This window comes from Lampris incognitus, chromosome 11 (genome assembly GCF_029633865.1).
Source record: "Lampris incognitus isolate fLamInc1 chromosome 11, fLamInc1.hap2, whole genome shotgun sequence".
In the NCBI taxonomy this organism is placed as follows: domain Eukaryota; kingdom Metazoa; phylum Chordata; class Actinopteri; order Lampriformes; family Lampridae; genus Lampris; species Lampris incognitus.
Genome location: NC_079221.1, coordinates 11,404,218 through 11,428,301, shown reverse-complemented (window position 1 = coordinate 11,428,301; position 24,084 = coordinate 11,404,218). Strand labels below are relative to the sequence as shown.

Below are 24,084 nucleotides of genomic sequence, written 5' to 3'. Positions count from 1 at the left end.
GTTATACTTAGATTTCCCAAAAATAATCTTTTGTGATTGTTTTTTTTGTTTTTTTTTGGATTTTCTCCCCAGTTATACTTGGCCAGTTACCCCACTCTTCCGAGCTGTCCCGGTCGCTGCTCCACCCCCTCTGCCGAGCCGGGGAGGGCTGCAGACTACCACATGCCTCCTCCAATACATGTGGAGTCGCCAGCTGCTTCTTTTCACCTGACGGAGTTTCACCAGGGGGACGTAGCGCGTGGGAGGATCACGCTACCCCCCCCCCCCCCCCGAACAAGCGCCCTGACCGAGAAGAGGGGGCGCTAGTGCAGCGACCAGGATACATATCCACATCCGTCTTTCCAACTGCAGACACGGCCAATTGTGTCTGCAGGGACGCCCGACCAAGCCGGAGGTAACACGGGGATTCGAACCGACGATCCCCATGTTGGTATGCAACGGGATAGACCGCTACGCTACCCGAATGGCCTTCTTTCGTGATGTTAATTATAAAATTCTGTTATATAATTATCAAATGCAGCTTTATACTGGTAAATGTCTACACAATAGGGGTGTAACGATTCACAGATTTGAACTAATGCGCCGGGCTTAATGTTTAAGAATCACAGGAAAATTGTTGCAGGCTTCAGTGTGTCGGTAACGTGCAACATGACACGTATATCTTTTATTTTTAGCACCTAATAAGTGCCATTGTTGCTCCTTAATATTGTCTGTTTCTCTGTTGTTTTGGTGTTTTTTACCCAAAGTTATTTCTCTCCGTATGCTAGTCTCTGTCTCTCTCTCTCTCTATATGTGCCTATCATCATGTGATCCCTCCGAAATTAAACTAACTTTCCATGTGTTCCTCTTCCTGACTGACCGACGGTCAGGAAATATATAAATAGATCACGTGTTGGCCAACTTGTATTTCAGTAAGAGTAAACTGGTATTCAGGTTTTACTACAGACAAATGAGATTCCAGATAGGACATTAACACCTTCCTTCTTGCCCTCTCCCTTTACTGGAATGAGTAGATCTGTACTTATTCGAATTTCTTCTTGCAACCAGTCACAAAGCTATAGCACTGGTAGTATCATAATGGAATTGTTTGCACTATTGCATCACACTGTATTGAATCGCGTCATCTCGCACCCTGTTGTATTGTAGCAAGAAAGGGCAGAATCGAATCGTATCAATCTTTTGGTTGATTAAAATGTACCTACATGCATTGGCTCATGGATGGAGTTTTGACATATGAATCGAATCTGTCTCAGAGGACGAGGCAGATTCCTGTTACACAACTACACACACAAACACACTTGCAAAGACAGTCCAATTACCATAGGTGCTGAGTAAGCCCTCATATTGCACCAGCAGACCAATAGTGTGCAGTTGTCTGAGGAAGCCGCTGTCACAAAGACAGTTCCTCAGTTTGATGATGAAGCCGCAGATGAGCGCCGTCAGCTGTAATAATCACAACGGAAACTCATCAGTACAACAAAAACAACTCTCCGTTACCAAGCTGTCGTGTTTTCTCAGGTCTTCAACACTCTGGCTGATGACAGGCTGTTGTCTATAAGAGTGTTTGAAGACCTGGTTGTAACTCCTGGTGTGTGCGTGTGGACAAGCGTGACTGTTTCGCAGCAGTGGCGGGATACTGACCGTCTGACAGAAAACCACATCCCGGCGGTACTGCAGTGGGAGGCTCATGGCGATGGTGGGGGCGCTGTCCTGCATCAGAAGAAACACCATGGCCTTCTTGGCTTTGTCACTCATCAGAGACACACAGTTGGTCAGCGTGGTGAGCAGAGGGTAGAGAGCCTCGCTCCACTCGCCTGGACACACAGCGCAGAGATTACACACACACATACACAAGCAGATTCCCTAAAACAGCCTATTCTATTCTACATCCATCATCTATACCCACCTAATCTAAATCAGGGTTGTAACATGCTGGAGTCTAACTCAGCAGGCACTGGAGGGAGATGCCCTGGACAGGTGACTAGTCCGTTACAAGGACCCCACACACACACACACACACACACGCATGGTTACTTACACACCATTCACACCAATGGACATTTTAAGTCTTCATACATGCATTTGGACCATGGGAAGAAAGCCACATCAACATGGGAAGAACATACAAACTCCACACAGAAAAGCTGGGGTTGACCCTAAGCCCACTATTCTGTTGTATTCTATTCTATTCTGAACAATAAAATATCTCAGTTCATCTCAATACAGATTATTACTGATGATCTGTTATTTCATGTTTTTCCTTTTTTTTTTATCCCCCCCTTTTTCTCATCAGTTGTGCTTGGCCAATTACCCTATTTTCCGAGCCGTCCCGGTCGCTGCTCCACCCCCTCTGCTGATCCGGGGAGGGCTGCAGACTACCACATGCCCTCTCCGATACATGTGGAGTCGTGAGCCGCTTCTTTTCATCTGACAGTGAGGAGTTTCACCAGGGGGACGTAGCGTGTGGGAGGATCACGGTATTCCCCCCCTCCTCCCGGATCAGGCGCCCCGACCGACCAGAGGAGGTGCTAGTGTACTAACCAGGACACACCCACATCCAGCTTCCCACCCGCAGACACAGCCAATTGTGTCTGTAAGGACGCCCGACCAAGCCAGAGATAACACGGGGATTCGAACCGGTGATCGCCGTGTTGGTAGGCAATGGAATAGACCGCCACGCCACCTGGGCGCGCTCATGGTTATTTGCATCAGCTGACATTTTTTTCATCATGAAGAGTTTTATGTATTGGCCAGAGATCCCTTTGTAATATTCTGTAATGGAGGACACATGAGTTAGGATCGTTTGGACTCAGTGAAAGACTGAGGATGGAAGAAGAGACAGTCTATGAGCTTCTCTTACCTGGGGAGGTCTTCTCTTTCTCTGGGCTGCGATCTGGAGTTGAGAAAAGTGAAAGATATTTCATCATAAGGGCAGGTGTGAACGAACACCATCCCAACATTTCTTTTTTAGCAGTCAGTACGAGTGTTTTGATTATAAATGGCTAACAGTACTCAAGCACTTCAGAGAGTGACGATTGTCAGGATGACACTACATGTCTGTCAAACAATGATGGATGATGATAAGTCTCTCCCATTTATGACCAAGATTTGCCCAGACAGGTTTTGTTATTATAGATCTCGCATGAGACTGACATGTAAAAACCAACTCATTGGATTTCATGCAAGAGGATTTTCTTCTCTCTAATCCATCCATCCATTATCTGAACTGCTTGTCCTGTTCTCAGGGATGCTGGAGCCTGTGTCAGCAGTCATCGGGCGGCAGGCGGGAAGACACCCTGGACAGGCCATCACACAGGACCGACATACACATACACATTCATACCTAGGGACAATTTAGTACGGCCGATTCACCTGACCTACATGTCTTTGGACTGTGGGGGGAAACCGGAGCACCCGGAGGAAACCCACGCAGACACGGGGAGAACATGTAAACTCCGCACAGAGGACAACCCGGGACGACCCCCAAGGTTGGACTACCCCGGGGCTCGAACCCAGGACCCTCTTGCTGTGAGGCGACCACGCTAACCACTGCACCACCATGCCGCTCTCTTCTCTGATACCTCTCATAAACATGTTCTTTCAGGACGTGCAGAAGAGAAATATAAGTCAGATTAATGAAACGTTTTCATCCCTGCCAGCTGGTTCTTACACATCTGCCATGAATGTTGACGTCTGTTCGTAAACTGAATGATGTGCCAGTGAACCTTCAGTTAGCACAGATAATGCCTCTAAAAGAAGATTCAAGACCTGCTGGTTTTGAGTGTTGTGTGCAGGAAAAAAAACGAAGAAAAAAGTTAATATGGACAAATGTGAACTGCTTATCATGTGACGTGTTTGCATTGAGACAGCCTCCTGAAACAACACAATAACTGAACTTTACAGCTCAGAAATCCAAGTGCGGCGGTCAGAACTTCCAGAAAGGAATTCTTAAGAATGAGGTCACATGGGTTTGGATTAACTTCAGCTACTGATATTGATTCTGTTAAATTAATCAAGTATGATTATGCAATTATGCAATATTTATATGAAGGCTTCTTATATTCATAGTTATATTAGTCAATGTATTTTTATATTATTAATACTAGTCTTTCTGTGTAGTTGACCAGTGACATTTGTGATGCATTTGCAAACTACGCATCTGTGTGTGTGTGTTCTTGTTTATCTATATTTAAGAGAACCTATTCGAGGCTTTTTTTTTGGGGGGGGGGGGGTCTCCTTTTTCTCCCCGACTGTATCCAGCTAATTGGCCCACTCTCTTTTCACCTGACAGTGAAGAGTTTCACCAGGGGGATGTAGCGCATGGGAGGATTACGCTATTCCCCCTGCCCCCCCGCCTTCGAACAGATGCCGTGACTGACCAGAGGAAGCGCTAGTGCAGCGACCAGGACACATACCCACATCCGGCTTCGCACCCACAGACACGGCCACTTGTGTCTGTAGGGACACCCGACCAAGCCGGAGGTAACACGGGGATTCGAACCGGCGTTCCCCGTGTTGTGATTTTGGGCTATACAAATAAAATTGACTTGACTTGGCAGGCAACGGAATAGACCGCCACGCTACCCGGATGCTCCCACCCATTTGAGTTTTTAACCATAACTGAGGACATTTTGGCTGGTCCTCATTTCTTCACGGGTCTATTTTAGGGTTAGGACTTGGGGTTAGGGTGAAGTTTAATAGTAGTATTAAGTAAAATTCAGGGTAAGGGTTAAAGTTAACCATGTAGTAGTAGGCATAGGGTAAGTCCATTACAAAAACAAACTGTGTGTGTGTGTGTGTGTGTGTACTTTTCTTGGTAGCATTTGGGTCCTCGTCAGTGAGGAGGAAGACGTCCTCAGAGCTGCTGTCGCTCTTCAGCTGGTCTCTCTGGAGCAGTCTGTCCACTCTCTGGATCACACACTCCAGACTCTTATCCACATTCAGCCAAACCTTCTCCTATACACACGGCAGGACACAGACATTACAAATACGATCCACAACATCCACAGAGGGGGGAAACGGACTTGAAGACTACAGAAAACAAACCCCTGCCTTACCCACTCCTCCTCATGCCAGTCAGCTTGCAAAGAAGCGCGCTTGCTTTTGTTTCCCTCGCCCGCCTCCGAGGGTGCTGCATGGCGAGAAGGCGAGGTGGCTGGGTGAGAGGGGGAGGTTGGATGGCGGGAGGGGGAGCGAGACGGGGAGCGGGCGGAGGGTGAGAGGGAGGAGGAGGAGGGTGACGGGGTGCTCTGCCGGGTGAACTCTGGGCGGGCGGCTGCCAGGGCCAAGATGGCTGAAGACAGCAGCTTGGAGTCACAAACGGTCACCAGCTGACGAGTCTGGAGGTCGATCGGGGGAGAGATATGACAGAGAGAGAGAGAGGAGGGGAAGCTGTTAAAATGGTAATGTCAGTCAATGTGCACGAGTAATATTAAGCTGAAATCTGTGGTTTCCCCCATCTGTCTCTCCCTCTGCCAGTCAGAACTACAAACCAGGTGTAGCAGCCATTGTGGCTGGTGTGCTGGCAGCTCAGCAGGGAACAGTTCCCACCCTTGTATAGGGTGGACAGAACTCTTCAGGAGTGAGTCTTTATTTTTTAAATTTTATTATTTTTTTTAATTTTACCCCTTTTTCGCCCCAGTTGTATCCGGCCAATTACCCTATTTTCCAAGCTGTCATGGTCTCTGCTCCACCCCCTCTGCCAATCCGGGGAGGGCTGCAGACTACTGGAATAGACCGCTACCCTACCTGGATGCCCAGGATTGAGTTTTAAATAAAAGCCATTAATAACGGAGCCCCACCTTCTCTGTGAGGATGGTCAGGGTTCTCTCCAGCGCGTTTGCCGAGCGCTCCTTTGCAGCACGCGACAGGCGCTCGGTGTAGTAGCACACCTGAGTCTTCAGGGTGTTAATCTGACCAATCAGCTCTTTGGCCTTCACCACGTCCTGAGGCTGGAACGCTGCACGTTTTGGGCTGGAACCAGTGCTGCATGGAGAGTGTGTGTGTGTGTGTGTGTGTGTGTGTGTGTGTGTGTGTGTGTGTGTGTGTGTGTGCGTGTGTGACAGACGTGAAAGAGAAAAAATTGGTTGAGCTAAAATAGAAGAGCAGGCATCGGCAGTCACCAGACAAACACTATGCTTTGTTTAGCATTACAACCAATCTCACCTTTCCTCCTCATATGCGCTGATCAAGATTAAGCAGTCAAGAAATAAAATGAACAAGAACAAGTTTTAACACCAATCAAATATTTATGAACTCAAACATCCCCATGAAACTCCTGCACAAAAACCCTCCGCATTTTTGTTTGTTTTGTACTCACTGTCTCCGGGCCTCCTCCAGCTTGTGCAGTAATTTCCGGAGGCCGCAGCCCTTAAAGCCTTGATGGTGGGCCGCCGGCGCACCGATAGTCACAACGTCATACGTCCGGTCTGAGAGAGGAAGAACAAAGCCATCACACAGCAAAGCCAAAATATACTGTGACACTGATACTGACAGATAGAATAGAATAGAATAGAACTTTATTTGTCATTGTACAAGTACAACGAAATTTGAAAGTGCAGTTCTTATCAGTGCAAAGATGGGTCTTGCAAGTGCGTGCGCGCGCACACACACACACACACATACACACACACACACACATCACCTACCATAGCCAGACTCTCCCTGAACTTTCATCCGCTGAATGTGCAGGTTAGTTGGGATGAATTCCAACTTCTTCTCTGCTTTCAAGGTGCTTGACTTGAATGAGGGACCTGACAGGAAACAGAAAGAGAGGAAGATGCTACAAAGTAACATACAAATATTGTTGCTATGTTTGCTATTATACTGTAGGTATTTTGCCTGTGTGTGTGTGTGTGATTTCAAACCCTTGTATTCGTGCAGGTCACTGATGGTCTCCTGGTAGGTGAGGATGATGGTCTGGTACTGAGTGATGATTTCTCTTCTCAGGTTCTCCCAACATGGAGACAGCTCACCAAGCTCTTCTAGCTCACACACCCTGCACACCACACATATACAAGACGTTATAGGCATTAAGCCGGCATTCTTTTCAAGATCAACATGCAAAGATTAGCATCATTAGCTTAAAATCACAAGCGACCTGCAACAACAGGCAACCGTGGGAGAGTAAAAACTGCCTCGCCATTGTATGCCTCTGCCAACCAGTCAGGTTGCAGCTGACATCCATGTCTGATCTCATATATTTGTAGTGAAGACTTTGAAGGAATTTAATAAAAGGTATTAAGTGTATTGGCCCTGTGATGGCCTGGGGGACTGTCCAGGGTGTCTCCCCACCTGCTGCCCAATGACTGCTGGGATAGGCTCCAGCATCCCCGCGACCCTGAGAGCAGGATAAGCAGTTTGGATAATGGATGGAATGGTATTAAGTGTATTTATTTGGTGAAATGGAAGTTATCACTGTTGTGTTGCTGTAAAGCCTCTTGAGGCAAATTTGTAATTTGCAATTTCGGGCTCTCCAAATAAAATTGACTTGATTATATTGACACACACATGATTCCAGTGAGAAACATGCTGTCTTCACTTAGAGACTATTTTGGATTTTGGGCACACACAAGCATGCATGCAGTCTGCCTCCTCAGAGCCAAATCTACCTAGCAACTCGTACGTGATCTCATTCTGATTGGTCAGAAAGTTACCAACATACAAGAGATGTGTGCATACAGGGCAACACTAAAAAGACTAACACGGTAACATATAAGCTAAAATAGGTTTACTGACCGCTCATATTTCCGTTATAGTGTAAAATATACCACGGCGGAAGGAGAATCTTTCACCTTTTCCGCTGCCTTCAAAGCTTCTAAGACTTGAATCAAGGGAGGGTAGCCTCTATGTGTTGCTGCAAAGAAGCTACAAATTCTAAAACGTGGATGCAGCCAAGCAGCACAGAAGCTCTATACCAGGAGTGGCTGACCATGTGCCGTGGAGAACTGATTGTAATTTTGAGTCAAATGCTCACAGTTGAATAAGGTTCCTTGAATCGTATTTTAGCAAGACGTGGACTTTATTTGTGAGTGCCAGTCCACTGTTGGGTTAAGCTTTTTTTTTTCATGAAAATATAAGTGTATACTTCCTCCTACTGCTTTTCGAACATGTAACAGATAATCTGATGCATGCAGAGATTTGTTCACCGAGTTTGATGTGTGAATTTGTTGATCACTGCAGATTATTGGCAATGGTTTATCTGTATGTTGTATCCTGCTTATTTACATGTTCGAAATAAATCATCATTCATTGATTCAAAATCCCAGGAAATTTAGCTTCCCCATACCTGATGCCGTAGCACCTTCTAAGCAGATATTCATTGATATTTTCCATCTGCTGTATAGCCAACACAGTGAACACCACAGTCCTCATTATGAAACGAAAATAAAGGAAATCAGTTTTGACAAAAGTTGTAATTTAACTGATCCTGTTCTGTATTACAGTGTGCGATGACGGATGAGGGGGACAACAGGATGGAGAGACCCGACTAACACGGGAAGCGAGGTGATGGAGAGAGGAGGGGCCTGGCAGTAAGGAGATATCCCCCACTGCATTGCAAGAGGACAGGAGGAGGATGAGAGGTGGAGGACTTCTTGCAAACATGCCTGGACACGCCTGCGTACCTCCAGAGATTTCTCCTGGAGAGATCTGAATATGATATGAAGATATGAAGTGGAACTCTTCTGTCAGAATAAGATCCTTAAGAGCAACTGTCTCCTCAAATCCAAAGAGGCAAGTGTGTGTGTGTGTGTGTGTGTGTGTGTGTGTGTACACGTGTGTGTGTGTACACGTGTGTGTGTGTACGTGTTTGACACATGTACAAACAAGTGTTGTCAGACACACACTCAGTCACGTCAACTTCCCAATAAAAGTTTTGTATTATTTTATCAACACTTGACAATACAACATATATGAGGGGATTCAAAAAATAAATTAGCTTTACGCACGTGTGCACACACACACCGCATAAAATCCAACTGTACACCCAACAAAAACTATACCCAATAAACAATAATATTGAAATAGGCAGTAAATTATCTTACATTTGATGGCTACAGCTGGAGATGACAGGGCTTGGTATTGAGCAATGAAATTATTTCATTACAGTCCAACGAGTCAGTTCTTTCGAAGGGGATTAGGGACAAAGAGTTCGGTCTGTATGTCATCATTGATACCCTGATTCCAGATTTTATCCGACTTACAGCTGAAAAGAGTCTTTCAGCAGTACAGCTTGCTATGGGCAGGGTGACGAGGGCCCGTAGGAGACGATTCATTTTGGGGAATACGTCACTGGGGCATGCGTCGAGCATGTCATCAAGTGATGGAAAGGCCCTATCCGCTGTGACCTTTCTCTTCAGCTGCTGTACAAACACTTCACAGTGACCTTGACCTTTGATGCCCAAATTCTAATCAGTTCATCCTTCGAGTCCAAGCGGATGTTTATGCCAGATGTAATGAAATTCCCTCCAGGGGTTCCTGAGATATCACGTTCACGAGAATGGGATGGATGGACAACCCAAAAGCATGCTGTCTCTGGCCACGGCCGTCACCATGTAACTTTCACAGCATTGTACTGAGTTTCAAAAACAATGCAACAATTCTTAAGATTACACATAGAGATGTGACAGCAGTACTACTTCACATCTCTGACCACTAGGTAGCAGACGCAGTATGGTAACAGGGCTGATACAGCAGGTGTTGTCAGCACTACACTAACTATGGCTCTGACTACTCTGATGTTATGCATATTGAGGTGTTTTATTTATGGAATTTTTCTAAAGATTTTACAAAGTATTGCAATATAGCAAAGGTTTTTTTTTGTTTATTTTGGGATTTCCCCCCCCCCCCGCTTTTTCTTCCCAATTGTACTTGGCCAATTACCCCACTCTTCCGAGTCGTCCCGGTCACTGCTCTGACCCCTCTGTTGATACAGGGAGGGCTGCAGACTACCACGTCTCCTCCGATACATGTGGAGTCACCAGCTGCTTCTTTTCACCTGACGGTGAGGAATTTCGCCAGGGGGACATAGCGCGTGGGAGGATCACGCTACCCCCCCCCCCCCCGAACAGGTGTCGCGACCGACCAGAGGAGGTGCTAGTGCAGCGGCTAGGACACATACCCACATCCAGCGTCCCACCCGCAGACACAGCCAATTGAGTCTGCAGGGATGCCTGACCAAGCCAGAGGCAACATGGGGATTCGAACCGGGAACCCTGTGTTGGTGAGCAACCTAATAGACTGCTATGCTATCCGCACGCCCCCTATATCAAAAGTTTTGATTTGTAACAATATATTGAATTGTGGCTCTTGTATACTGATATCAGTCATATCCCCTAATTCGTGTCCATTACACAGCACTAGTATACAACCATATGTACAAGTCAGCAACCATTTGTAAGGAGAGCAACTGTCATGACCTTTGTGCCCTCAAATATTAAGTAAACAGTATAGGCAATTATGAAATCCATTGTCACGTAACTCAACTGGCAACATTTTATTTAGTCTGGGGAGCCAAAATAACACATTTCAATTTAAGGCCCACAAATGGGTTAAGTTTAAACTGAAAGGCACGACTTACATGAATGCATGAAGAACATGGTCACTGAGGGTTAGGCCACAGCTCAAACACATCATGTAAGTTTTAAAATATTCTCCTGGGGCATGCAGAATAACACACGTGCGTGCGTATAAAAACACACACACACTAACTACCACGTGCACATAGACCTGTGCACATTACCTGACAGCGTCTTCTTCCAGCAGTAATTTGACAAACTGTCGTGGAATGTGGAGGGACAGGACACTCTCGGCCATCTGCTCCAGGATACGGAGATGGTTCCCGTCCGTGGTGGGAAAACGGTACATCCGTGACATGACACCTCCAAACGCTGAGCACAGCAAACAACCAACACACACCCACCCATTAACATGGACACAAACCTCCACGGCTCCAAATTATAAATCCACTCATCATTTAACTAGTCGGGCAGTGGATTTTCAGTCGCACTACATTAAAGTTCAAAAGACTCAGTAAGGAGTGGAGCTCCTTATCTCATAGAGACATACTCACCAGACTTCAACAGCAGATCTTTACACAGGGATGCAGACTTGGACCTGATACCGATGGATTCCGTCAGGCTTTCATCAACAGGAAGCACCATCTGACGCACACACACAAACACATGAAACGCAGTGGCTAGGTGAGAGTAACTCTGGTTCATCACCTAATACATGGTAAACAATAATGTCAAAAACCTGAAAAGCTGTGGGCACAGACACTAAAACAAACAAAAATATATGCTTAAAAAAAAAAACCCAAAAAGTTTCTTATACCAAAGTCTCAGTGGTTCTTGAACGGGGATGCCAGGTTCCCACCAGCAAAATTAGGAATTAAATATCAACTCAGATAACGTCCATTATTAAAGAATGTTAAAGGTTATGAGAGAGTATTATAATCGTAGGCTTCGCTATGCTGCTATCTTAATACAGAGTGTTCTTCATTCAAATTCAATCTTAAGGGAATAACACTTAAATATATGCTCCGGGGCGTCTGGGTAGCGTAGCGGTCTATTCCGTTGCCTACCAACACGGGGATCACCGGTTCGAATCCCCGTGTTATCGTCGGCTTGGTCGGGCATCCCTGCAGAAACAATTGGCCGTGTCTGTGGGTGGGAAGCCGGATGTGGGTATGTGTCCTGGTCGTTGCACTAGCGCCCCCTCTGGTCGGTCGGGGCACCTGTTCGGGGGGGGGGGGGGGATTGGTGGGAATCGCGTGATCCTCTCACGGCTACGTCTCCCTGGTGAAAATCCTCAGTCAGGTGAAAAGAAGCGGCTGGCGACTCCACAAGTATCGGAGGACTCATGTGGTAGTCCGCAGTCCTCCCCGGATCGGGAAAGGGAATGGAGCAGTGATTGGGACGGCTCGGATGAGTGGGGTAATTGGCTGGGTAGAATTGGGGAGAAAATGGGGGGGAAATGCTCCCAAAGAGGGTCTGTTGTACAAAAATCAAGTGTGACATTAAGTAATTATTTTGGATTCTGTGAAATTAAAGGTTTGAGAACCTTCTGTGTTAATTACATTTACTCATTTTGCAGACTCTTATCCAAAGCATACAAGACAGTCAGCAATTAGTAAATAAATTCAAGCGTTATCAGCTGGCATCATAGTTATCATATCATGGTAGTACTATATGAAGTAGTAGGAGTACAACTGCTCCATAATATTTATATCATAGCAGTACTTCTTGAAGTTGTTATACATTTGCTAAATGATAATCATGTCATAGTAGTACTATAGAGGTAGTATTAGAAGTACATAGGCTACACTGTAATATCATAGTAGTACTACATGAAGTAGTAGTAGCATATTTGTTACATAGTAATCATATCATAGTATTAGTAAATTTGCTGCATAGTAATCATAGAGTAGTACTACATGAAGTAGGAGAAGTACATCTGCTACATAGTAATCATATCCTTACAAAAGGCCGTGACACACCAGGCCGATGCGGCCAATTTCGGGCCGTTGGTGCGCGTCTGTGGCCCTAGTTTTTGCGGTGTATCCCGCACCGTTTGCAGTAGTCGGACCCTGTCGGCAGCTTTTCAGCCGATTCATCGGCGGCCGAGCCCGGCGATGAGAGAGCTCACTCCGATTGGCTGTTCAGCTTAGCGAATCAGTGCACGAGAAGAGAAACAAGCTAACGAAAGCAAGCAAACGACGGAAGTCAAGAGGCCACACACAGAAGGCTCTGGACAGGAAAGAGCCGAGCGAAATTTTTTTAAATCGGAGGCTTCATTTATCCCCAGCTCTCGACACAGGTTCGGGAAAGCCCCTTGCGCCTGTCGCTGTGGTATCCATTTCACCCATTTAGTGCGATGTCTCCTTATTTTTCGCCTCCACCTCTTCCTTTCTTCTTCCACAACCAAAAGACCAAGGGCTGACAACGCCAGTGCCATTTGCAACGTTATAATCAGACGTATTCTCGTTTAGTAGCTATATTACGACGCCGTCTGTAGTGAGTGGGAGCTGAGTGAAAATGGTAAGCAAACGCTGCTTTGTTTACGGTTTGTATATCCGCGGTCCTGGGGGTCTTCCGGTTTCAAATGTTGAATGACGAATACAGAATACCGCCACCTGCTGGTATGGAGAGTTATTTCCTCTCACTCAGGCGCAGAACGTACATGCTAGCTGGCCGTTGGCTGTAGTCGTTGCGGCGCGTTCAAGTGCTACTTTTTGGCCCAAACGCAGGCGACGTGAGGCGACGCAACAGTCGGCCTTCGTCGCTAGTTCTCCGATGGCGGTGTGGTGTGTCCGGGCCCGAAAAGACGACGGCGCGACTCACGTTTGCGGCGGCCTCGCCTAGCACCGACTCTGCCGTGTCTTTGTCCATGTTTACGTCTAATGCTACGTTCAGACCAAAGGCGGCGAGAGAGTTGGCGCCGCTTTGTTCGCCCGTGTTTGGCCGCCAGCTCCGCCAGGTGTGTTCGAACAGAACGCGAATTCGCTGTGTTGACGTCACAACAAGCAGTCTAGTTACACCGACGCTGCTAGCAAGTTTGCTAGACCGCACACAACAAATACCACACACGAGCAGTTTGTGTTTACTTGTGATCATCATGGCTGAGCGACAGAGATCAGTTGCGGCGGCTCTGCTTTATATCAACTTGCGCCGCCGAAACCGGCGTCGGCGTTCTGTTTGGGTTCATAGCATAAACCGGAGACGTGCCCAGCTTGGCGAATTTCACCGGCTCGTTCAGGAGTTGCGTTTGGACGGCGTCCGAAAAGAATTCCGGGTAGGGGACGTGTATTTTTTCCCAACACGGAGGCGGGTTCTAACCCTACTGGAAGGTGATTGGCTATCGCCTGGCGAAATATTCGCCCGAGTTGGACATTTTTGAACTCCCGCGAAGGCGCGTTCGTCGCTCGTTCGCCCCGTAATTTCGCCGCGCATTGTTCCGCCCGTTCGCCTCCTCCCATTGACTTTGCATGCATTCGCGCCGCCCAAACAATTCGCGCCGCCTTTGGTCTGAACGTAACATAGTTTGTGTCGTCGTGTGGAGTGCGTGGGAAACGTGTCTACGATCGTCAGTTTCACTTGGGCATTAGAGGGCATTAATGGATGTCATTAGAGCTAACGTTAAACCAGGTGAGTGAGCTTGGTCTGCCACGTCCAGTAGGCCCAAAGACCACGGCCCTGCCCGGAGCTGAGGTAACGCTTGAAAGCGGTGTGACAGGACGCGGAAGCGGGGCAAGCGCGGAGGTGTGCAAGCTAGGCTAACTGCTAACCCACACAACCCGGCAGTTCCGACAATCGTGCTGGCTAACGTTCGTTCCCTGGACAGCAAAATGGACTATATCAGACTTCTGAGAGCTTCCCCAGCGCAGCGTGAGGAGCCGCTGTGTCTCCGTGTTTACAGAGAAGTGGCTAAATGAAAACGTGACGGACACCGCGGTTCAGATGGATGGGCTTTCACACTCCACAGAGTAGCCTCGCAATCTGGAAAGCTCCGCTGAGGCGACCTGGCCATCAACAATGGTCGGTGCCAAGATGCCGAGGTAGTCTCCACACTCTGTTCGCCGCACGTAGAGTTTATTAAGGGTTAAGTGCGGAAGCTGGCGGCTATTGTCATTGTGGCAATCTGTGTACCACCGAGTGTGCTAATGAGAAGGAGGCTGTGAATAAACCGTACAACACCGTCCGCGAACAACAGACGGCTCGCCCGATGCATTTTTCCTTGCTGCAGCAGATTTCAACCAGGCAACTCTGAAGTCTGTTTTACCAAAGTTTTACCGGTGTAACGGTCATTTATACCATCGTAATATGTGGTATTATAATGACAAAACCTGCGTATAATTACTAAACACGCGGTGCCCCCAGAGTCAATATGTGGAACGTTTGTTCAATTCCCGTTCCCCCACGGTCACTTCCGTGGGTCCCCCTCCACAAATTACGTCTCCCGCCTTCATTGTGCGTTTTGTATTTTACAGGAGAGGGGCTCCGGAGTATATGTCGCTATTGACCGGGGGTTTTTTGGTTCTTTTTCTTTTTTTTACTTTGTCGGAGAATAAGCGGAGATTGCCTCCAAAGATATCCTGCTCCGGGCCAATTCATCGAACGCAACGCATGCGAGACACCACCGGTTACACGTGGTGCCGTCCGACCCGTTGCATATGCTTTAATGGGCCGTGTTGTGAACCGTTTGTGCTTTTTTTTGTTTTGTTCTCTGTTTTTACATGTTTTTAGTGGTATCGTTTTTAGGGACTTTTTAGATACATGTTTTTATCTTTTCTGTTGCACATCTGTGGGCTGGGAGAAACGACATCTCGTTTTTCGTTTTAAATGTACGGTACTGTAGTGGTTACGGGGCTACATAATTCCCCTTATTGAGCTAGTAGGAACGTTAGTTTACAGCTGCTGTTTCCTCGGTTCGGGTTTACAGTGAAACACTTCCGCTGCGCGGGTTTTTTGTTCTTGTAATGGTGGAAGGAATAAATGGTGCACGTTGTGTAGCCGAAAGAGAAAGTTGTCACGACTCCTGCTTGAGCTCCTCTACAGTACGCAGGTACATAATGAAATGACAAACTAAATATCATAGCCAAACTAATAAAGTATATATCTCTCTCTCTCTATATATATATATATATTTAAAAGTGCATGTGATAAGGGGGAGAACAGTTACCTACAGAATAGGATAAATACAGAGGGTATATCTAAAATAAAAGCGCCTGGGTTTCCATGGTTACCACTCACCCGTCCATTAACAGTGTCTCCTCTCTGCAGTCTCGCCACGGGAGCTCTCTGTTCCCGCTTCTCCTCGATCTGCCAGGCGATGATGGTGACGTTTCCCATGCGCTCATTTTCCGCTGACCTGACGCACATCGACATCCGGTGAGTTTGATATCCAAATACCGGCAGGTTAAAAATATGACAACCAGCAACGATACTTAAACTCATAGTTCAGTCTCATGGTGGCGCTTTGTGTGGTGTTGTTCAGTTAGTTACCTGATAGTCAGGTGCAGTCTGTGGAGTTTGTCCTGTAGGAGCTCCTTCACAGAGAACATGGCTGAACCTAGCATGTACATCTGACACACACACACACACACACACATAGAGGATTTAAAGTTGGAGGATTTAACACATGAAGGATTTCACCCACATAAGTATATATTGCTTTTTTTTTATTCCCTGGCAGGAGGATTTAAAGAAAAACTGTGCAGAATAGAATACACTTTATTTGTCATTTGTACATACATACAATGAAATTCACTCCCTGCGTTTAACCCATCCTAGCTGTATAGCTAGGAACGGTGAGCAGCTGCCGTGCAGCGCCCGGGAAATGGTTTACCCTTTCTGGGTACTGACAGCTGGGTAGACTGTGCCCGGGGATTTGAATTCAGAGTTACCTTCTCCTAGCCTTTGCCTAAAGAGGCATCAACCCACAAGGCAGCGGAGTTGATTTGAAATCAGAGTTCCCTTCTCCTATTCCAATGTGTTGGCTGAATTTGGCACCATGGGAAGTACCATACAGGCATGCAGGAGGACCAGATCTATCAGTAGGGATATCGTCCTTAGTCAAAGGGCCCTTGCTGAGGTAAGGTGTTACCCCTCCACAGCCTGCGGTTGCAGTTTAGCGTCTTACCCAGGACTATATACAGCCATATTGCGATTTGAAGTTTTTGTCTGTTTGACCCTGCTGGCCATGAGATCTTGTTTATGATGGTAAACCTTTTGCTTTGATTGACAATTTCTGGAAATGTGAACATTTTTCATGCTTTTACCTTTAACACTAGAACGACTGGGATTTCACTCCTACCTAAATCGACCATGGGCAGTCAAATTGACGGCAGGTTTATAAACTCTATATTCTGTCAAGATAAATACCCAACTGAGATGTTAATGAATTGCATATGTTAATATGTCTGTTAGGAAGCAACTAACATTAAAATTCAAATTTTAACAACTATACGTAATACTATTTTTAAACAATCTAAACTTCAGAGAGACATGGTCGAACTTGAATAGCAAAATTGAAAAAGTGAAAATATTACCTGAAAAACGAAACGGAAAACACATATTGCTAATCTACAAACATAACAAGGCCTATAAACGTGAAATGTAAAAAAAGAACTGAATGTTGCGAAGGAAATGACGCGAACAACACACGTATGCATGATGTTCTCTAAACAACCAATAGAAAGGACACATTCTAACATATTTATGGAAGGGAAAGAGCTCGAAATTGTTCAAGAATTCAAATATCTTGGTGTTACATTGGACTCCACATTACCGTTTAAGAATCATGTATAAAAGATATCAAAGACTATTAAATTCAATCTTTATAATTTTAGGCAAATTAGATCATCATTATCAGAAAATGCTGCTAGGATGTTTCTTCACTCGATTTTTTTCCCTTATTGAATACTGTTTTACAAACTGGTCATTTACAAGTGCAACAACACTCAAACCAATATTATCACTTGTTAAAAAGCCATAAAAATCTTCTGACAGAAAGCCTTCTTTTCACCATTGCAGTATTCTAGAGAAACACAATCTTCTAAATTTCGAGAATTTTAAAACATTCAAATATGCCTGCTCTGTATACAAGTCACTACATGGTCTTGCCCCACCTCCATTAAATGAATCCATTAAAATAAGAACAAACAGTACTAGAATAACTACAAGGTCCTCCACTAGAGGGGATTGTAAGGTACTCTCAGACACACCACTTTCAGTCAAACAGTGTTATCAATTAAGGGCACTAAGCTCTGGGATAACATACCTTCTGCAATAAGGGAATGCCACACATTTCCCACTTTTAAAGCCATTTTTAAAAAATGGCTCAAATTACACCAAGTTTGTGATCATTTTTAATAGGTGCGAGCTCAGTCCAGCTTTGTCCTGCTGATATATCAGTCACTTGTGTGTTTCATTGTATTATGTTGTATTGTATTGTATGGTTTTGTGGGGTGTATAATGTTGTATGTATTGTTGTGTATTTTAGTGTTATTGTATTGTGTTGTGGTGTGGTGTACCACAACTGTTTTTATTTTTTGCTTTGATCTGCCTAGGGACAATGGATGTAAATTAGCAGTATTGCTACAATCCAGCATGTTTACATGTGTATCTATGATACCAATGTTCATTAATATGCACTGTCCCTATTCAAATGAACAAATAAATAAAAACACGTCACATGACATGCAAATTACACAGTCAAATTGCACCGCTCATGGTCGTTTTAGGTAGAGCTTATAACTTTTTCTTGTGAAATTGACCTAAAACTCATTTTAATGCAAATATTTGCAGTTTCTGGAGCATTCAGGGAGCGGCAGGTCTGTATCTTTTTTCCCTTACAAAGGTATTAAACTTTGAAAATCCAAAACGGTCAAAATGACTGCCATGATCCAGTTGTTGTTTGGGACTGTTTAGAGGTTATTTTCAGTTCGTTTTTTACATTTCATGTTTTATAGGCCTTGTTATGTTTGTTAGATTAGCAATACGTGTTTTCTGTTTTGTTTTTCAGGTAATATTTTCACTTTTTCAATTTTGCTATTCAAGTTTGACCATGTCTCTTAAGATAAAATTGTTTAAAAATAGTATTATAGTTGTTAAAATGTTAATTTTGGTGTCAGTCGTTTTCTAACAGACATACTAACATATGCAATGCATTAATATCTCAGTTGGATATTTATCTTGACAGAATATAGAGTTTAAAAACCGGCAGTCATTTTGATTGCTCATGGTTGTTTTAGGTAGATCTTAACTTTTTTTTGTGCGAATGATCTAAAACTAATTTTAATATAAATATGTAATTTTAGGAGCATTCAGGGAGAGGCAGGTCTGTATCCCCCCCCCCTCCCCACAAAGATATTAAACTTTGAAAATTCAAAGCGGTCATAATGACCGTCTTGGTCATTCTAGTGGTAAACACCCATTATCTTGGGTGAAGGAGAAAGAGAGGGTGAAGGCAAGTCCAGAGGCAGCAGGAGAGGAGGAAGGGTAAGAGTATGGAGGTGAGAGTCGGAACTTTGAATGTTGGTACTATGACTAATAAAGGGAGGGAGCTGGCTGATATGATGGAGAAAAGGAAGGTAGATATACTGTGTGCAAGAGGCCAGGTGGAAGGGGAGTAAGGCCAAGAGCATCAGAGGTGGGTTCAAACTCTTTTACCATGGTGCGAATGGGAAGAGAAATGGGTAGGGGTAATTCTGAAGGAAGAGTATGTCAAGAGTGTGTTGGAGGTGAAGAGAGTGTCAGACAGAGTGATGAGTATGAAACTGGAAATTCAAGGTGTATTGATGAATGATATCAGCACATATGCTCTGTAAGTTGGGTGTGAGATGGAAGAGAAAGAAGAATTCTGGAGTGAGTTGGATGAAGTGGTGGAGAGTGTACCCAAGGAGGAGAGAGTGGTGATTGGAGCGGACTTCAATGGGCATGATGGTGAAGAGAACAGAGGTGATGGAGAGGTGATGGCCAGGTATGGTGTCAAGGAGAGGAATGTGGAAAGACAGATGGTAGTGGATTTTATGAAAAGGATGGAAATGGCTGTGGTGAATACATATTTCAAGAAGAGGGAGAACACAGGTTGACGTATAAGAGTGGAGGAAAGTGCATACAGGTGGACTATATCATATTTAGGAGGCGTGATCTGAAAGGGATTGGAGACTTCAAGGTGGTGACGGGAGAACGTAGCTAGGCAGCATTGGATGGTGGTCTGTAGGATGACTTTGGAGACCAAGAAGAGGAAGAGAGTGAAGACAAAGCCAAGGATCAAATGGTTGAAGTTGAAGAAGGAAGACCGTTGTGTGGAGTTCAGGGCAGAGTTAAGACAGGCACTGGGTGGTAGTGAAGAGTTGCTGGATGGCTGAGCAGCGACTACAAAAATAGTGAGGGAGACAACTAGAAAGGTACTTGGTGTGTTATCTGGACAGCGGAAGAAAGACAAGGAGACTTGGTGGTGGAATGAGGAAGTATAGCAAAGTATACAGAGAAAGGTTGGCAAAGAACAAGTGGAGATAGTCGGAGCGATAAAGGAGTACAAGCAGATGCAGGGTAAAGCGAAGACAGAGGTGGCGAAAGCAAAGAAAAAGGCGTATGGTGAGTTGTATGAGAGGTTAGACACTAAGGAAGGAGAAAAGGACTTGTACTGATTGGTTAGACAGAGGGACCGAGCTGGGAAGGATGTGCAGCAGGTTAAGGAAGTCAAGGATAAAGACGGAAATGTGCTGAGAAGGTGAAAGGAGTACTTTGAGGAGCTGATGAATGAAGAAAATAAGAGAGAGAAGGTTGGATGATGTGGGGATAGTGAATCAGGAAGTGTGGTGGATTAGGAAGGAGGAAGTGAGGGAAGCTAAGAGGACGAAGAGTGGAAAGGCGGTTGGTCCAAATGACATACATGTGGAGGAGGTGTTTAGGAGAGATGGCAGTGGAGTTTTTAACTAGATTGTTTAACTCAGTCTTAAAAAGTGAGAGGATGCCTGAGGAGAGGAGAAGCATACCGGTACCAAATTTCCAGAATAAGGGTTATGTGTAGAGCCGTAGCAACTACAGAGGTATAAAGTTGATTAGCTACAGCATGAAGATATGGGAAAGAGTAATAGAAGCTAGGTTAAGAGGAGAGGTGATGATTAGCAAGCAGCAGTATGGTTTCATGGCATGAAAGAGCACCACAGATGCGATGTTTGCTTTGAGAATGTTGATTGAGAAGTTTAGAGAAGGTCAGAAGGAGTTACATTGTGTTTTTGTGGATTTAGAGAAAGTATATGACAGGGTGCCGAGAGAGGAGGTGTGGTATTGTCTGAGGAAGTTGGGAGTGGCAGAGAAGTATGTTGGAGTGGTGCAGGATATGTATGAGGGCAGTGTGACAGTGATGAGGTGTGCGGTTGGAATGACAGTTGGGTTCAAGGTGAAGGTGGGATTACATGAAGGATCGGCTCTGAGCCCTTTCTTTTTTGCAGTGGTGATGGACAGGTTGATGGATGAGATCAGGCAGGAGTCTCCGTGAACTATGATGTTCATGGATGACTTTGTGATCTGTAGCAAGAGTAGGGTGCAGGTCAAGGAGAGCCTGGAGAGGTGGAGGTATGCACTGGAGAGAAGAGGAATGAAAGTCAGTAGGAGCAAGATGGATTACATATGCGTGAACAAAAGGGAGGACAGCAGAATGATGAGGATGCAAGGAGTAGAGGTGATAAAGGCGTATGAGTTTAAATACTTGGTCAACTATTCAAAGTAACGGGTAGTGCAGACAAGAGGTGAAGAAGAGAGTGCAGGCTGGGTGGAGTGGGTGGAGACGAGTGTCAGGATTGATTTGCGACAGAAGGGTACCAGCAAGAGTGAAAGTGAAGGTTTACAATATGATAGTGAGACCAGCTATATCGTATGGTTTGGAGGTGGCAGAGTTGACGATGCTAAGCTTTTTATTGCGAGTGATGAAGAAGGACAGGATTAGGAACAAGTATATTAGAGGGACAGCTCAGGTTGGACGGTTTGGAGACAAAGCAAGAGAGGCAAGATTGTGTTGGTTTGGACATGTGTGGAGGAGAGATGCTGGGTACATTGGGAGAAGGATGCTGAACATGGAGCTGCCAGGGAAGAGGAAAAGAGGAAGGTCAAAGAGGAGGTTTATGGATGTAGTGAGGGAGGACATGCAGATGGCTGGTGTGACAGAGGAAGATGCAGAGGACAGGAAGTGATGGAAATGGATGATCTGGTGTGGCAACCCCTACCGGTAGCAGCCGAAAGTAGTAATAGAACCTTAAGTCTAAGTATGAGGGTCCCGATTTTATCCCTTTTAAAGCAACTAGAACTGTTCATTGTGAGCCGGCGCTGGTTCAAACTCAAATACATAATGAAATTCCTTTAGACTCGAGGCTTAAATAGATGTACAATTTCAAATTTCGAACCTTTATTCATAAAGGGGAAGCAAACAAATCACAAATGCCTTTCTCAAACAAAGCCGGGCTTCACATTATTCTCTCTGAATGACCGGTATATAAATGAATTTTACAGAACTGTCTTTTAAATAGCATTTTTAGTTTTAGTGGTTTGGTCAAGTGTCCCTTTATGATCCCCGTTGAAGGTAGGTAGAGTATTACTTGTCCAGTCTGACCAGTCACATTTTCCAGTCGCTTTAGAAATTTGAACCAAAGGTGGGGTTGGTCTGGTTTGGAGGGAATGATATGAGGAATTTGTTGGAAATGATTTTCAGTTAGTTTCGTACCGTGCCCTGTGAGCGGTCCTTCACATCATACACAGACAGCTTGACCTGAGTCTGCTGAGTGATCAGAGAGTCCTGGAAAAACGCTATACTGCTCAGGTATATAGGATTACTGGTGCCCTGGAGAGAGAGAGCGCAAGAGAGAGCGAGAGAAACAAAATGGGTGAACATGCACAGAGAAATAGTTTTTTGACAGCTGGTTGTTTTATATGATGAGTCAAGGTGTTTGTCATTCATCAGTTCTTTCTATTTCGTGATAATTTTCAGTTGTTCTCATCTAGCCCCTGAGAGCTGAGACAGAGAACAAGAAAGAAACAAATAGAAAGACAGACAGAAAGAAAGGCAGATAGATAGAAAGAAAGAAAAGAAAGGAGGAAAGACAAAGAAAAGAGATGACTGCTACATGTTTACGTATTGGGAACGTGGGGACAAAACTGATGATGTCATCAACAGAGAACACTGTCTATCTGCAGAGCAAATGGTGCCTCAGTGTTTGTTTTGTACCTCGATGATTTCTGTTTGAGCGTGTTTGGTCCAGAAGGCTTGAGGCGGCGTGGTGCAGCTGACTGCCACGAAGCTGGTTGGTTTACGGTCCAACGCCGGAGTCACCAGCTCACTGCAAGCTGGAGACCAGATTATTAATGGTGTATATAAAGCGTAAGTAAGCCCTCTTTTTAGTTTCTGTGTCTTTTGACATGTATAAAACTATACAAAAGGGGTGTAGATGTGGTGGACAGTGGGTTTCTTGACTTACCCAGACTGAACTCCAGAACAGGCTCGTCTGGATCCTGACTGTTCCCTACAGGACAGCAGACCGACAGAAAGAGAAATGAGAAGAGAAAACGCTTTTTAAAGCCCTGCCATTGGGCAATCTTATCCAGAAAGGGCCAGTGTGGGTGAAGGTTTTGTTCCAACCAAGCAGTTACACACCTGAACCCACTAATCAACCAGTAGTCTTTTAAGATTGCCCACCCCTGACAAACAGGTTATCACAGTATGGCCAGTTTACTTCCATACCTGCGAGGGTCAGCCCCATCATCTCAGCCGAGAGATCGAAGGTGTTGGCCCGGTAGACTGACCATGGCCGATGGCGGGGGCTGCGCTCCTTCCCCGACATGCTGGCGACACGTCAGGGATGAGGATGTGGTTAAAAAGAGCGGATTTGATGTAGAATATGGAGGAACTTGAACTGGACACCACGTCTGTTCTTGTTTGTGTGTGTGTGTTGGCTTTCCTCAGGCCTTGATCTCACTGTGGTAGGGTCAGTGATCGAGCTGCAGGGAAGAGAGAGTAACAACAATGAAATGAGCAGCCGTTACCATGGAAACAAACAGTTGATGCAGAACAGATGTCGACGCCTTTTTGATATCAATCTGATCTTTTCATCCTGTGGGCAGGTGAACCGAGTGTGCAGATAAACTTGTGCAGTTAAACTGATCTCATCTCATCTCATCTTCAGCTGCTTCTCTGGGGTCGGGTCGCGTTGGCAGCAGGCTAAGTAGGGCACTCCAGATGTCCCTCTCCCCAGCAATGCCCTCCAGCTCCTTCTGGGGGATCCCAAGGTTGTACCCAGACCAGATTGGACATGTAGTCCCTCCAGCGAGCTCTGGGTCTACCCCGGGGTCTCCTCTCAGTTGGACGTGCCCGGTAAACCTTAAAAGGAAGGCGCCCAGGAGGCATCCTAATTAGATGCCCGAACCACCTCAACTGGCTCCTTTCAACGTGAAGGAGCAGCGGCTCTACTCCAAGCTCCCTCCGGATGTCCGAGCTCCTCACCCTATCTCTAAGGCTGAGCCCATACATCCTACGGAGGAAACTCATTTCAGCCGCTTGTATCTGCCATCTCACCCTTTCGGTCAC

At 45.5% G+C, this 24,084-nt stretch overlaps 1 protein-coding gene across 1 annotated transcript in view; it reads right to left on the bottom strand.

Annotated features, from left to right (window-relative positions):
• The window catches only part of inpp4aa (inositol polyphosphate-4-phosphatase type I Aa), a 28,677-nt gene extending 5,336 nt beyond the window's left edge, over window positions 1–23,341 (bottom strand). The window contains exons 1-18 of the mRNA XM_056289314.1: window positions 23,242–23,341; window positions 22,979–23,023; window positions 22,729–22,847; window positions 22,228–22,344; window positions 16,005–16,084; window positions 15,753–15,870; window positions 11,072–11,162; window positions 10,742–10,889; window positions 6,867–6,997; window positions 6,648–6,752; window positions 6,320–6,428; window positions 6,166–6,183; window positions 5,802–5,985; window positions 5,058–5,339; window positions 4,809–4,956; window positions 2,861–2,893; window positions 1,642–1,814; window positions 1,320–1,443 (exon numbers count right to left, since the gene is read on the bottom strand). Coding sequence (XP_056145289.1) covers window positions 1,320–1,443; window positions 1,642–1,814; window positions 2,861–2,893; window positions 4,809–4,956; window positions 5,058–5,339; window positions 5,802–5,985; window positions 6,166–6,183; window positions 6,320–6,428; window positions 6,648–6,752; window positions 6,867–6,997; window positions 10,742–10,889; window positions 11,072–11,162; window positions 15,753–15,870; window positions 16,005–16,084; window positions 22,228–22,344; window positions 22,729–22,847; window positions 22,979–23,023; window positions 23,242–23,341 — 2,125 coding nt within the window. The remainder of the gene's footprint in view (window positions 1–1,319; window positions 1,444–1,641; window positions 1,815–2,860; window positions 2,894–4,808; window positions 4,957–5,057; window positions 5,340–5,801; window positions 5,986–6,165; window positions 6,184–6,319; window positions 6,429–6,647; window positions 6,753–6,866; window positions 6,998–10,741; window positions 10,890–11,071; window positions 11,163–15,752; window positions 15,871–16,004; window positions 16,085–22,227; window positions 22,345–22,728; window positions 22,848–22,978; window positions 23,024–23,241) is intronic.
• Between the last annotated feature and the right edge of the window lie 743 nt (window positions 23,342–24,084).